This window comes from Nelumbo lutea, chromosome 7 (assembly GCF_056320005.1).
Source record: "Nelumbo lutea isolate HS-2025 chromosome 7, American lotus-T2T, whole genome shotgun sequence".
NCBI classification, from domain to species: domain Eukaryota; kingdom Viridiplantae; phylum Streptophyta; class Magnoliopsida; order Proteales; family Nelumbonaceae; genus Nelumbo; species Nelumbo lutea.
Genome location: NC_142690.1, coordinates 1,718,296 through 1,732,848, shown reverse-complemented (window position 1 = coordinate 1,732,848; position 14,553 = coordinate 1,718,296). Strand labels below are relative to the sequence as shown.

The window sequence follows — 14,553 nt, the reverse complement described above, 5'->3', positions numbered from 1 at the left end:
AATCCCACCTGCACCTGGGTTGGGGGGGTTATTGGTTGGGGGATGGGCTACCCCCCGTTGTGTAGCCCTTCAGAAGATATCAAAAAAAACATTCTGAAAACATAATATTACACATACAGAATCAATAAAGTCGTACCTATTCAGAACAATTGCTAGAATAGGACTGCATTCGTTCCAACTGACTTGACTAGCATCTTTTGAAATGAAACACATGCTCCATATAACACCGCAAATACTGGTTCTTTGAATACCTATTGCCTTGCTTGTGTCTCCATGTTCAGGTGGATAAAATATTTTCTGAAATTAAGAAATATCAAAGGATCTTCAAACATTTTACAAAAATTAGCATAATATCAGAACAGAACGAATATCATAATAAAGATTTAATCAACTAGCATTTAGAGCAATTCAGTCCCATAAGAAATGTTGAGCAAATAAAAATATAATTCAACCTTATTGACAATATTGCTGCTAGCCGATATAGAAACAGAAAACAACGCCAATCGATCTTCATATGCACTAGCAGCAATAAAACAGCCACTGCAGAGTTCAAAGCACAAAATGTAAGAAACAAAGAGGAGTCATAGAGACACACTTTTTCTTTCATGTTTGACATATTCAAGTCTGGAGACAAAATGGAAAGAGGATAGGAAGGAAAAAATTAAATTCACCTGCATAAAAAAATAAGTAATGAACCACAGGAATGAGAAAAGGCATATTTAATAAAACCAAATACAATTTGAAAGTTGTGCATATTTTCAAGTCAAACTGAAGACTGCTTCTTAAATTAGTTAAAGACTGGTGAGCAGGGAGAGAGAGAGTATGTTAATTTCTGAATATCATTATTTTGAATCTCAATTATTAGTTGAAGATAGAACTTCAATTGCCATGTTCATTGCATCTAAGGGGCCATCTTATTGCTTTGTTTTTTGGTGGAAAAACAATTAAATAATAAAATATTCAAGGGTATGGTAATCAACCAAACTTCAGCTTCAACCACTAATGAGTTCAAACCATTTTAATTAATTGTTCACTAAAAGACAAAGAAATAATGATGTATCCTAGTATCGTAGGTTATATTACCATATGTGTTTCTCTGTGTTATTCCATTATGATCTTTCTTGGAACCACAAAACAGAATATTCTAAAGTTGCCGATGGAGGAGAACAGGTCCGTGGATGCTGGCCAATGGAGGAGAACCATGAAAGTTGAAGCCAAGGAGCTCTTATTTGAAGAAATGAAAACTAGAGGTAAACTGTCTGAAGATTAGGGAAGCAAAGAAGGCAACTATGCTGCTAAAAGGCGGGTAGTAGATCCTATGTACAAGTGGTGAAAGGCGGCAAAATAGGCTTTCAAAAATGAGGGAAGGTGGAAAATTTAGACCGGTCTGAACCAAAGAAGAAGCATTCTGAACCAAGGTATGCTGCCTTAAGTGATCACGTGCCCAACAACAATTAATTGGGCCGGTAAATCATTCAAAGCCCAAGACTTCAACTGGACTGAGAGTTGAAGTTAAAAAGGCCCAGTTTTCTTTTGATGGAGCTGATAAAGGAGAGACACATGAGTCAATATTCATGTGCTTGAGGAAAGGAAAGGTAAGATAAAAACCATCCATCATTGTCTTCCTCGAGCTCTTCAGCTCATAGTCACAATTCAGGCGTGGGTTCCCCCTCCAATAGTTATCTTCGGTGGGTACCTGTTAAGAAATCAGATTTGGTATCGCCAGATAGGCAAAACCCCAGGAGTGTGAGGCGAAAAGAATGCCCAGATGAAGAGAGTAGTGAAGAGTCAGATGGGACTGATACAGTGAGCTTAAGCAGCATCGATTTGCAAACAAATCTCAATATGATGGACGAAGCTAGGGAGATGAATCAGATTTGTTTCTGCCATGTTCTCAGGCCTAATTGGAGTGGATGACTCTCTCAGAGCTGAGATCCACACAGTTATGGAAGGTGTTCAGAAAGCTAGGGAGATGAATATCAGAAAACTCATAATTGAAGGGGACTCAGAGGTGGTGGTTGGGCGGCTGAACAAAGAAGATAGTGGTTTATGGAATTATAGTAATTTGAAGAGGAAAAACAGGTGGCTGGTTTGAGAAATGGAAGTTAAAATCAGTTGGGTAAAAAGATCAGCTAATTCTTTTGCTGATGGGTTAGCTAAACAAGGGGTGGACAGGGATCTCATGTTCTGGGCACAGATGTAATTTAATTTTCTTCTTTTTCTGTTCTCTCTTTCTCTCTTGTTTCCTCTCTTGGAGCTCATTATGTAGTTGGAAGATAAGAAAGTTTGTCTTCCCCTCTGTAATTTATTGTGATAATTAATGAATTGTGTTATTGATCAAAAAAAATATGATGGACGAAGCTAGTTTTAATACAGAAATTATGTTTGTAGATGAAGAAAGATTAACACCATACAAGCTTCTGGAGTCAATGAGGGGCAACGGGTTAAAACAGATGCTTATTTTGCTATGCAAGCTACACTCCCCATTGTCAAGGGAGATAACCCAATGACTTCCTCCTTTGATTTACTTTTTCCAGAGAAGAGTCTTTGGTTGATAACCATAAAAATCAGAACTGCACATTGGGTGATGACCATGGAACTATTCAAAAACTTCTCCACGAATGAGATTCTAAGAAGCTGGACTGAAGTAGCACAAATAGATGCACCCAAAGAAGTTGTGAGAGCAGAGTGGAAGCCACCTGCACTGAACAAACTAAAACTTAACTTGATGGGAGTCCCTTTGGTAATTCGGGAAGGGCAGATCTAGGGGGTGTGATTAGAAATCATCTAGGTGAAGTTGTGGCACTCTTCTCAGGACCAATAGGTATTGGTGACTCAATACAGGCTGAATCTTTGGCTCTACTTCAGGGTTTAAAGATGGCTGAGCAGATTGGTACAACAGATTTAGAAATAGAAGGAGACTCACTGCTGGTCATTTCTTGGGCTAAAAACATCACATCAGCACCTTGGAAGCTCAAATTTATATACAGAAAAATTGACATAATTGCAAGGAGGTTCAGCTCTCAGTTTGGTTGGGTCAAAAGGACTGCAAATGGGTAGGCGGACACCCTAGCAAAACAGGGGGCAAATAGATCTACCTTGTACTGGGAAGAACTGTAAATGTTTTGTAGTGTTTGCAGATTGGGTTAATGCATTCTGCAACCTATAACTATTGTAATTCAATATTTCTCTGTTATTAATAAAAGTCTTTTTGCTTATCAAAAAAAAAGGGAGCTAACCCAATGAAGCAGTGTTGTCTGGGGGTAAGTACAGAGGGGCAGGCTTCCACTGAGGATTGTGAAGGTAGGTCAAAAAGGGAGTTACAGGGATTGGGTCCTCTCACAACGAGATTTGACAAGGACGTAATCTAACCCATACCACCCCACTGCAATGTCCGGTTAAGGGGAAGAACGTGGCCTCAGTTGAAATATCCAGCTCTAAGCTCCAAATAGTCCTCCCTCATCTTTTTAGGTACCCAAGTATGAATGTCCATTTGTTTTTTGGTGCTGACTTGCGTGCTGAGCCTATTGCAAATACTCCTGCATCTCACCTGGAAGGGGGTGGTGCTCAATCTAGGGGGCTAAAGGTGACAATGAGAAATTAAAAGAAAAGGTTGGGTCCAAAACTAGTCAACAACCGGGAGAGGAGGCTGAAAGAATATGGGAGTTGATTATGACGGACTTTGAAGAGCTCATGCAAAAGGAATGATAGTAGAAGAGAATAAGGGGAGGGAGGAATCAACTAGGAAGTAATTAGAGGTGGATGCTGGAAAAGAGGGTAAAGGAAAAGAGTTAACTTCGGCAATTGATAGGAATACTAAAAAAGTTGATATCGATGAGAAGGGAGGAATGAAGAGGTACCATAAGAAGAATGACAAAAAGAATGAGGAAAGAACGGTGTTTTCACTGTAGCTACTGTAGCTACTGTAGTCCGAACCAGTAAGGAGAAGAGGAAAGGAGAAGAGAAGAAGAAGAAAATGAAAGAACTGTCGAACTTGATAGCTAAACCCTATCAGTCGACCTCTTAATAGTGATTTAGGCTTCTAATTAAATGTACAAGGACTAAACTGCCACTACTTAAGTATGGGACAGAGAACCTCTAATAAGACTGCCACATAAGCTCATAACTTAACCAAGGTGAGATGACTAATCTACCCTTATTCGGCCAACTCTAACACTCCCCCTCAAGGTGGAGAATATATATCATATAATCCTAGCTTGTTACATATATAGTTCACTCTCCCTGAGCTTAAGGCTTTTGTAAACAAATCTGCCCACTGATCACCTGAGCTTACATGTTCTGTGCTTATCTCTCTAGTAAGAACCTTCTCCCTCACAAAGTGGCAATCAATCTCTATGTGCTTTGTTCTCTCATGAAAAACTGGATTGGATGAGATATGGAGCGTAGCTTGATTGTCACAGTACAACTTCATAGGTTTATCCATGTGGAACCCGATTTCTTGTAGGAGATTCCTCAACCACACTAATTCACATGTAGTGTGTGCCATGGCTCTGTACTTGGCTTCAGCACTGCTTCTATCCACAACCGTCTGCTTTTTACTCTTCCACGTCACAAGATTTCCTCCAAGAAATGTGCAATAACCTGTAGTAGATCTTCTATCAGACACAGAGCAGTTTAGAGTCTTGGTTAATTTACTAACAGACATAAGATTGAATGGAAACTTAGGAACATATAGAACAGATGATAAAGAAAGAGAAGCCATGTCAACATTGCCAACACCACAGATGGGAGAGGAGGAACCATTGGCAAGGGTAACAGTTTGAGATGTGGAAGTTTCAGAGAGAGAAGAGAACACACCTGGAGACCTGGTCATGTGATCAGAGGCTCCAGAGTCAATAATCCAAGGAGAGGTTTTAGATGACAGGCAAGCTATACCTAAGTGGGCAAGAGTAGCAGTAGTGTGTTGTGAAGTGGACTGAAGGAACCGCTCATACTCATCACGCGGTACACTCACCATCTCCCTTCCGGAAACAGATGTAGATGTGGAAGGAGTTAGGTCTGCCTGTTGATTATCACTGACATCAACCCCACCAGCAATAGCATGATTGGCCCATTTAGAGGGAGGACGACCATGAAGATCATAACAGAAATTTACGGAATGTCCTTCCTTGCCACAGTGGGTACACTTCCTTGTAGAGCTGCCTTTTTCTTTGCCACGGCCTCCCCCTGAGTCACGACCTCCTCGGGAGGCATGTCCTCCCCCTTTCGTACCATATCCACCTCCTCTAGCTGTTACAAAAGCTGATCTATCAGACTGTGTGGGATTCTCTATCTGTCCCAAAGAAATCCTGCAGAGCCGAGCAAACACTTCCTCAAGTGTAGGAAGGGTAGAGCCCCCCAATATTTGGGCTCTAACTGGTTCATACTCTGATTTCAACCCCACTAGAAACCTTGTGACATCTAGTTGTTCCCTCTGTTGTTGCTGAACTTTAACATTTGGAGTGAGAGGATGATAGACATTGAGTTCATTTCTGAGGTTCTTCATACTGGCATAGTACTCTTCTAGGGTTTTATTTCCTTGTTGCAGACCAAAGTACTCCTGATAGAGCTGATATACAATTGTAGTATTATCTTGCCCAGAATACAGCTTCTTAGCATGTTCCCATATGTCCTTAGCTGTATCTAAGAACATGAAGTTGGCACTTATTTTGGGTTCCATATTGTTCCATAGCCATGTCATGATTTGAGCATCCTCTTGTTCCCAATCATCAAACCCTGGAGAGTCAGCCGGTGGTTTATCTTCTTTCACATGCTTCACTTTTCTCTTTGCCTTGAGAAAAACTTCCACCGACTTGGCCCATGGAACATAGTTCTCACCATTCAGTTTAATTGAGGTCATCTGTACACCTAGATAGTCAGAGAAAACCACCACACTAGGTTTCTGATCACTACAGCCATCTCCCATTGCTGCCATGATACTCTTTCAATGCTGCCTCTAATCTGAATTCCCAATCACCAACTAAGTGCTACTGTCAAGAGTTTGATGTTCCAGAACCTACAGCAGTCCCTAAACACAATGATAGATACACACGCCTTTGTTCTTATCTACACCACTACTGATTTCACAAAAAGAAAACACAGACTACACCGACATTAACTCAGCACTTACTAACCACATGTAAGCTCATTTACAACTACTCAACTAGCTGTCACACCACTACTGCTGTCAAGAGTTTGTGCATTACAAGCACCACCACAACTACTCAACAAAAACTCAACTTGTTGTCACACCACTACTGCTGTCAAGAGTTCGTGCATTACAAGCACCACCACACATCCATAGCTGTCACACACAATACAGACCTGTTTTAACGCTTTTAAGAGGGCACCACAAGACCAACAAAAAAAAAACTCAACTAGTACCATTGCATTACACCTTGCACCATTCGGCCACCTACAGTAGCAGCCCTTACACCATTTGGTCACTGTAAACACAGCCTGTTCTTGGATTTTTTCCAAGAACCAGGGCAACAACCAACTTAGTTTTCTAGGTTCTGATCAGTCCTCTCAAGTTCTTTAAGATTTTCAACCCAGAAATACCAACAGCACACAGAGGAAAGATAACCAACCTTCGTTTGAGAGCTTCAGCCAACCATTCACTACTGAAGTTGTTTCCTTAGGAAAGAAGGTTCTGTGCACCAGAAAAAAACTGTGATGTTTCAGGCCTGGGACGAATCACTTTTCTCCATTGACAGCCCAGAGAAGAAAAGGAGAGAACTGAAGTTGTCACGAACTGAAGTTGTCACGCTCTGATACCATGTTTTCACTGTAGCACTGTAGCTACTGTAGCTACTGTAGTCCGAACCAGTAAGGAGAAGAGGAAAGAGAAGAGAAGAAGAAGAAGATGAAAGAACTGTCGAACTTGATAGCTAAACCCTATCAGTCGACCTCTTAATAGTGATTAGGCTTCTAATTAAATGTACAGGGACTAAACTGCCCCTACTTAAGTATGGGACAGAGAACCTCTAATAAGACTGCCACATAAGCTCATAACTTAACCAAGGTGAGATGGCTAATCTACCCTTATTCGGCCAACTCTAACAAACGGAAATAAAAAGAAAAAAAAAACAAGACTGATGTGGAGAGATTAAAGTCCGACATTGAGGGGACCTAGAGTTTAGTGGAAGGGGAGAGACAAGGAAGATCACTAGGTAAGGAAAGGAGACTAGCGAGTAAAGGGACTCTAGAAGAGAAGAAATGATGAAAATTATCAGTTGGAATGTGTGAGGCTTGGGGAGTGCAAGAAAGAGAAGAGTGATAAAGGACCTACTTAGGAGGGGAAAACCAGACATAGTAATAGTGCAAGAGACAAAATTATCTGAACTAGATGGAAGGTGGGTTAGAAGCTTTTGGAGATCAAGGGGGGTAAGTTGGTCTTCCACTCCATGATGAGGGGCCTCAGGGGTGATTGTAATAGTTTGGAAGGAAGAGGTAGTAGAACCTGTAGAGGAACTGATGGGAAGATTCTCGGTCTCAATCAAATTCAAGAATGTAAGGATGGCATTATTCAGGTGTTAACCAATGTGTATGGCCCCAATTCATATAGAGAGAGAGAAATGAAATGTGGGAGGAGTTGTTAGCAATTAAAGGATTATGGGATAGGGGACTTTAATGCAATTAGATTCTTAGATGAAACTAGTAACACCCAACTGTCAATTACAATGAGCACAAGAAACTTTAATGGTTTCATAAGGAAATCTTAGTCCTGCAAACTAGGTTCACCTGGTCAAATCTCTAGGAAAGCCCTCTGTGTTCAAAATTGGATAGGTTCATCTTCAACTTAGCATGGGAGAACTATTAGCGTAACCTGGTTTCTAGAGACCTGCCTAGGGTCACCTTAAGCCATTGCCCAATTAAAATAGGAGTGGAGGCCCTAGACCCTTCAGATTTGAAAACATGTGGTCAACACATCCGGAGTTGAAGACTAAAGTAAAGGAGTGATGGAATGAAGAGTTGAGAAGGGTAAAATGGAAGAAAGTTAGGTTCCATAAGAAGCTGTAGAGGTTGAGATTCAAATTGAAAGAGTGGAATAGAGATTATTTTGGTAGAGTGGAAGAACAAAGTTGAATCTAATCACTCAAATTGAAGAGCTGGATGATAAGGAATACCAAGGTTAATGAATGAACAAGATAGAGAAATAAGAAGACAACAGAAAGAGGAATTGGAAGATGTACTACTCAGAGAGGAGATTAGTTGGAGACAAAAATCAAGGGATCAATGAACTAAAGAAGGTGATGGAAATACGAAATTTTTTCATGGTTTGGCAAATGGTCGACAAAGAAAAAATTGTCGCCAAATTAGAAGTGGAAAAGGAGGTGATTACTAGTCAAGAGAAAATAGCCAAAACCTTTGTCAATCACTTCAAGTCTTTTTATGGAAGACCCTTGAATGAGGGATTACTTTTAGAAGAGTTGGAATGGCCAAGTTTGGAAGAGGAAAAAGTAAGCTGGTTGAAAAGAAGCTTTAAAGAAGAGGATATTAAAAGGGCAGTGTTTTGGTGGATAGATCTAAGGCATCAGGTCCATATGGATTTACAATGGCATTCTATCAAGACTGTTAGGATGTACTAAAAGATTATTTATGTGAGGTGTTTAAAGAATTTGAAGATAACAACATAGTGATCCCAGGAGTCAATGCCACTTTCTTGGCCTTAATCCCCAAGAAGATTAATGCCATCCACCCAAAGGACTTTAGGCCCATTAGCTTGGTGACCAGTATTTATAAGATCTTAGCTAATTTTCTATCCTTGAAAATTAAAGAAGTGATACCCTCCTTAATTTCCCAAGCCCAAGGAGCCTTTGTACAAGGGAGACAAATTACAAACCAGATCTTGATAGCAAACAAGTGCCTGGAGGAAATGAGAAGATCTAAAAAGAAAGGTTTTGTTTGTAGGTTGGACTTGGAAAAGGCTTATGACTGGGTGGGTTGGCAATTCCTTTCACAAGTTTTGAGAAACGGTGGGTTTGGAGACATGTGGTGTAAGTGGATCAATGGTTGTGTCAGTTCTTGTCATCTCTCTATCTTGATTAATGGAGTGGTCATAGACTCCTTTCCAGCCTAATAAGGGAGTAGGGCAAGGGAGTCCTCTTTCACCCTTCCTTTTCACCATAATAGCTCATGTCCTCAGTAGAATGATCTCAAAGGCTAAGAGGGAGGACACAGTAAATGGGTGGAGGATAGGCAGGGATTGAGTTTCAGTTACCCATCTTCAATTTGCAAATAATATACTAATTCTTTGTGAAGGGGTGATCTTGAGAAAGTAAAAAATCCGAAGTTGTTGGTGAAAAGATTTCAAAGGATTTCCAATCTGAGACTCAATCTTGAAAAAAGTAGTGTGGCAGGTGTAAATTTGGAAAGTGGAGAGGTGGAGGCTAGTGCAGAATGTTTAGAATATTCTATTTCTACATTCTACTTAGCCTATGACCTACCTGGGACTTCCATTAGGGGCAAACCCTGAGGAAAGCAGATTTTGGTGGCCAGTTATTGAGAAGTTCAAAAAGAAATTGGCCTCTTGGAAAAAAACTACATTTCAGTAGAGGGTAGAATCATTTTGATTAGAGCCACTCTTACTAGCCTACCAACCTACTTTTTGTCTATCTTTAGGAATCCAACTAGGGTAGCCAAGAAACTAGAGAAATTGATGAGGAATTTCATATGGGAACTGGGGGAGAGTAGGAAGGATTATCTGATAAAGTGGGAAGTGGCATGTAGGAGTAAAGAGAAGGGAGGCTTGGGAATAGGGAATGTACTACAAAAGAACACAACGTTGTTGGGGAAGTGGTTGTGGAGGTCACTACTAGAGAGAAATAGATTGTAGCACAAGGTAGTAGGAAGTATCCATGGTTATTCAGAGAACGGATGGAATGTAGGATTATCTCGATTGGCAACTTTGGCAACATCTTGGAAGGCAATCCACAATGTTCTCCCTCAATTTCATAACTTTGTCAGGTATGATGTATGTGATGGTAATTTAGTCCTTTTTAGGGAGGATACTTGGGTTGGAGAGGCTCCTTTGAAGGACCTCTTCCCATCCTTGTTCACTGCCTCTAGGTTTAAAAAAGAGCATGTGTCAAAATTCTTTTCCCCTTTGGAAAATCCTATGGCACGGTTAAGGATTTTGGGTTCCATAGAGGATTAAGAGATGAGGAGATTGAGAGTCTAACCCGAGTTTTTTTGACAAAGTTTGTTTGGACCCCCTTGTATCAAACAAAAGAATTTGGACTTCTCAACCCTCTAAAAATTTCTCTTGTTCTTCCTTTTTTTAAATCCCTTTGCCAAACTCCCTTTCAACAGATTTTCCCCTTTAAAGAGGTTTTGTATAGGTCTATTCCCCATAAGGTTTTGGCATTCCGCTAGGAAGTGTATTTTGGGAAAGTAAACACCTTGGGTAATCTACAAATGAGAAGACCATATCTTTGTATCTCACCTAACTAGTGTACTCTTTGTAGGTCTCATGGCAAGGACTGTTATCATGTACTAATCTCTTGTCCGGTCACTACAGAGTTGTGGGATTGGCTCTTCTTGATCTTTGGGTGCAGGTGGAATAGGCCAGCAGAAGTAAGCATGCTTTTTGATCCATCTACCTTTACTTGGCACACTAGAAGAGGAAGAATAATGTGGAGGTGTGCAAGAGCAGCTTTGATTTGGACAGTACAGGAAGAAAGGAATGCCAGGACCTTCCAAGAGAAAAAGAGAAGTCAACAAGAACTAAAGGAGTGCATCTTGCATAGGGCTATATTATGGCTGAAATCTGTGAATCTATTTCACCAGTTTTCATTTGATGATCTTTGGAGGAGTTGGGCAGAAAGAATGAAAGTGGAAATGTGATTCTCATATACTCGGGCCCTTTAGGTGTAGGAGACTCCACAAGGGTAGAATTACTAGCTGCCCTTCAAGGGGTGCAGTTTACAGTACAGCTAAGAGTGGAACAACTAATAATAGGAGACTCCAAGGTGGTTGTAGGGTGGATGCAAAAACCAGAATATGTGATTTGGTGCTTTAAGAACATAGTTTTCAAGGCGCCAAGGCGAGGCTAGGCGACAGGTGAACACCCAAGGGTAGTTCCCTAGGTTCCATAATCATATTTCATTAATAAATATCCATAATTTTCATAAGAAAAGTATAAACTTCATGTTAAAGTAAAGAAAATCAACATATTCATGAGAAGAAAAAGAAGAAAGAAAAAAAAAATTCAAAAAATATAGGGGCTGAACCCCAGTTTCTGTTACAGGAAAAGAAGAAAAGAAAAGGTGGAAGAAGAAGAAGAAATCAGTATATAAACGCACAAAATTAGTAAAGAAAAAGTAGAAAATGTGTTGATTGGACAACATTTTATGTTCCTCCTTACTTATTGGTTCAGGTTTTGAAGTCTTTGAGGGTTCAATACAGCATTTAGCAATGTTTGTGTTGATTAAACCCTAACATATAAGAAAATAATAAAAAGAAATTAGCATATAAACACACAAAATGAATAATTTAGTTTAAAAATGTCTATTTTATAATTATAACCTCAAAAAATTAAGAATATAAAAGTTTTTTATAACACACCCGTAGTTTTCAAGGTGCCAAGGCGAGGCTAGGCGACTAGGGGGTGCGTCTTGTCGCCTAGTCGCCTAGGCGAGCGCCTGAGCGTCACCTAGGCGATGGATTTTTTATGTTAAAAACATAGATCTTAGGGTAGTTCCCTAGGTACCATAACCATATTTCTCTCATAATTATTCATGGTTTTCATAAGAAAAGTATAAATTTCATATTAAAGTATAGAAAATCAACATATATCATGAGAAGAAAAAGAAGAAGGAAAATAAAATTCAAAAAATATAGGGGGTGAACCCTTATCTTTGTTATAGGAAAAGAAGAAAATAAAAAGTATTGGTAGTAGTAGTAGTAGTAGTAGTAGTAGTAGTAGTAGTAGTAGTAGTAGTAGAAGAAGAAGAAGAAAGAAGAAGAAGAAGAAGAAGAAGAAGAATATATGGAAGAGGAAAATGTGCTGATTAGATAAAATTTTAAGTTCTTCCTTACTTATTGGTTCAGGTTTTTAAGTCTTTGAGGGTTCAATACAGCATTTAGCAATGTTTGTGTTGATTAAACCCTAATAAATAAGAAAATAATAAAAAGAAATTAGTATATAAACACACAAAATGATTATTTTAGTTTAACAACGTCCATTTTATAATTATAATCTCAAAAAAGAATGAATAAAATAGTATTTTATAGTAGGAAGTAGAAAACTGCTAGGCGGTTAGGCGAGGCGAGCCTCAAAGGGCGCCTTGTTGCCTAGGTGCCCGCCTAGGCGTCGTCTTGACAACTATGAACATGCTATAGAAAACTACTTGGCGATTCGGCGAGGTGAGCCTCCAAGGGCGCCTTGTTGCCTAGGCGTCGCCTTGACAACTATGTTTAAGAATGAAATAAAGAAATTCAAATGGCTGACAAGAAGTCTGTATGTCAGAACACATTGGGTGGGGAGATCAGCAAATGCCATGGCAGAAAGTTTGGCCAAGCAGGGAACAAATAGGGAACACTTGTATTGGGCACAGCTGTAATCTGTTTTTGGTTTTGATTGTGTGGGGAGGTCGCAGCTCACACCTCTCCATGAGACACTTGGACCTGATTTTATCCACTTTCTAATAAAATTACTTCATTTTATCCAAAAGAAACAAGACAAAGCAATAAGCCATTCGTTTCAGTCCCTTCAGCGGTTCTCAAACAGCCCCTAAGTCTGGTGTTCAGTTTTCAGAATTAAATACAGCTTGCATACAAAAGTTTGGAGGATAGCCCCACTAATAGATTCAGCAATGCTTTTTCTTGGAGATCCAATTCCAATCATTGCAATCTTCTCAAAGTTCCCTTAGTATATTAAACTCAATGTGCTTTCCAGGGACTAGGATTCCGGTAACAATTAAGATAGAAGGATTGCTTTCTAAGCCAAAGACTTCCTAGACTCTGGTTTTTCATCAGCAAAAGAGATTCATTAATTAAAATCTGAAGTTAAAGTTTAGTACAGCTGTTGGATCACTCTAACCAATCCCCCCAATATAAAATAAAAGTTAACATTTTTGCCCAAAACAAATGACGTCTATCAACTCCTTGTTTTCCTAGTACATCTACCAACCCATTTGAGGTTCTTCTAATCCAACTGAAGGTGATATTGAGTTCCCTTGCTAGGTAACCTATCTCCCATAAGGTGTGTGTCTGTAACCCCAAGGTGCTGAATTAATTTGCCTTATCCAAGATATGACCAACTTTGTATCTCCTTTGACTTCTAGTTCTCGAAAATGAAGCTGTCGTGTTAATCTCAATCCTTTTTTTAACTGTAGTTGTGCTAATCTCAATTCTTGTAACAGGGCCATTAATTTCAGCTCTCACCCAGTCACCAAAACCAGTTGGTCTTGAATCATAGCCTCCACCATGCCTAAGTGGTTCCCAAACACACCCCTTATGCCCGCCCTCTCCGAATTTCCCATGGAGCTACCATCAAAGTTCAGCATCAACTTGTTTTCAGCTGGGAGTTTCCAATCCACTCTCACACTGTCTTTCCTTCTATCTGTTTGTGCCACTTTTGACCAAGTTCTTACTATCTTTTTTTTTTTTTTTATCAATAACACTTTCATTAAATCGTCAATAGAAGATTTACAAGAGGAAGACAAACACACTTATCTTCCAAGAGCAACAAAGGACCTCAAGAAAAGGAAAAAACACTAAAGTTACAGCTTAGCCCAAAACAGTGAATCCCTTTCTGCCCCTTGTTTAGCCCAAAACCAAGTTCTTACTATCTCATTAACTGAGAATACTCTAAGGAGGTCCAATGTTTTTACCCAATGTGCAGTTCTTACTTTCATGGCTTCTATGAGCTCCTCCTTAGACCTGTTGTTATCAATAAAGATTCTTTGGTGTCTTTCTTCACAAATAGACCACATCATTGTTGCCATTTCCGCCCTCCACATAATTCTCATTCTCCTCCTTGGCTACCTAAGAAAGTTGGGGTTAAATAGGCTTACCACATCTTGAGGGGGACTGACCTACAACCAATGAGAAAATAAAAATACTCCCAAATACAAGACACAAGAAGACAGGAAATTAGTAAATGAGGACCACAAGCTTTGCAAAGTATACACATATGAAGAAAAGGGCACAAGTTAGGCCTCCTTTTCTGCAGCATGTCATAGGTATTAATCTTTCCAAGGAACAAAGCTTGAATTTTTGAGGGGATAGGCTTACACAAAATCTCTTTCACCAGGAAATTCAACTCCAAGGAATCAGAGTGGACAAGTAGGTTGAAAAAATAAGCACAAGAAAAGAATCCATCAAGGGAGGGAGACCGAATTCTACCATCATTCAAATTGTGATCCAAGAAGACCGAATCCAGCTTGACCAATAAGAGAACAAGGGACTCACATTTGCTACCCCTCAAGCTCCTCCTGAAACCACAATCCCAATTTATTTCAAAGGAGGAGGTTAGACCAAATTTTGAAATATGTTCAAATTTGTAACTAGAAAAAGAGTAGAGCAAAGGGAATTGTAATTTTGCCT

General features: G+C 39.6%; 1 protein-coding gene across 4 annotated transcripts in view; it reads right to left on the bottom strand.

The window, feature by feature from the left end:
- LOC148844565 (Cleavage and polyadenylation specificity factor (CPSF) A subunit protein) overlaps positions 1–14,553 on the bottom strand; it is a 59,149-nt gene that overhangs the window by 28,424 nt on the left and 16,172 nt on the right. For 3 of the 4 annotated variants that reach the window (XM_088953065.1, XM_088953063.1, XM_088953064.1), the window contains exons 5-6: positions 453–540; positions 137–297 (exon numbers count right to left, since the gene is read on the bottom strand). In XM_088953065.1, the coding sequence (XP_088809191.1) occupies positions 137–297; positions 453–540 (249 nt within the window). Of the gene's footprint in view, positions 1–136; positions 298–452; positions 541–14,352; positions 14,400–14,553 lie in introns of those variants that run through there. The other variant, XM_088953066.1, reaches the window with a different exon arrangement.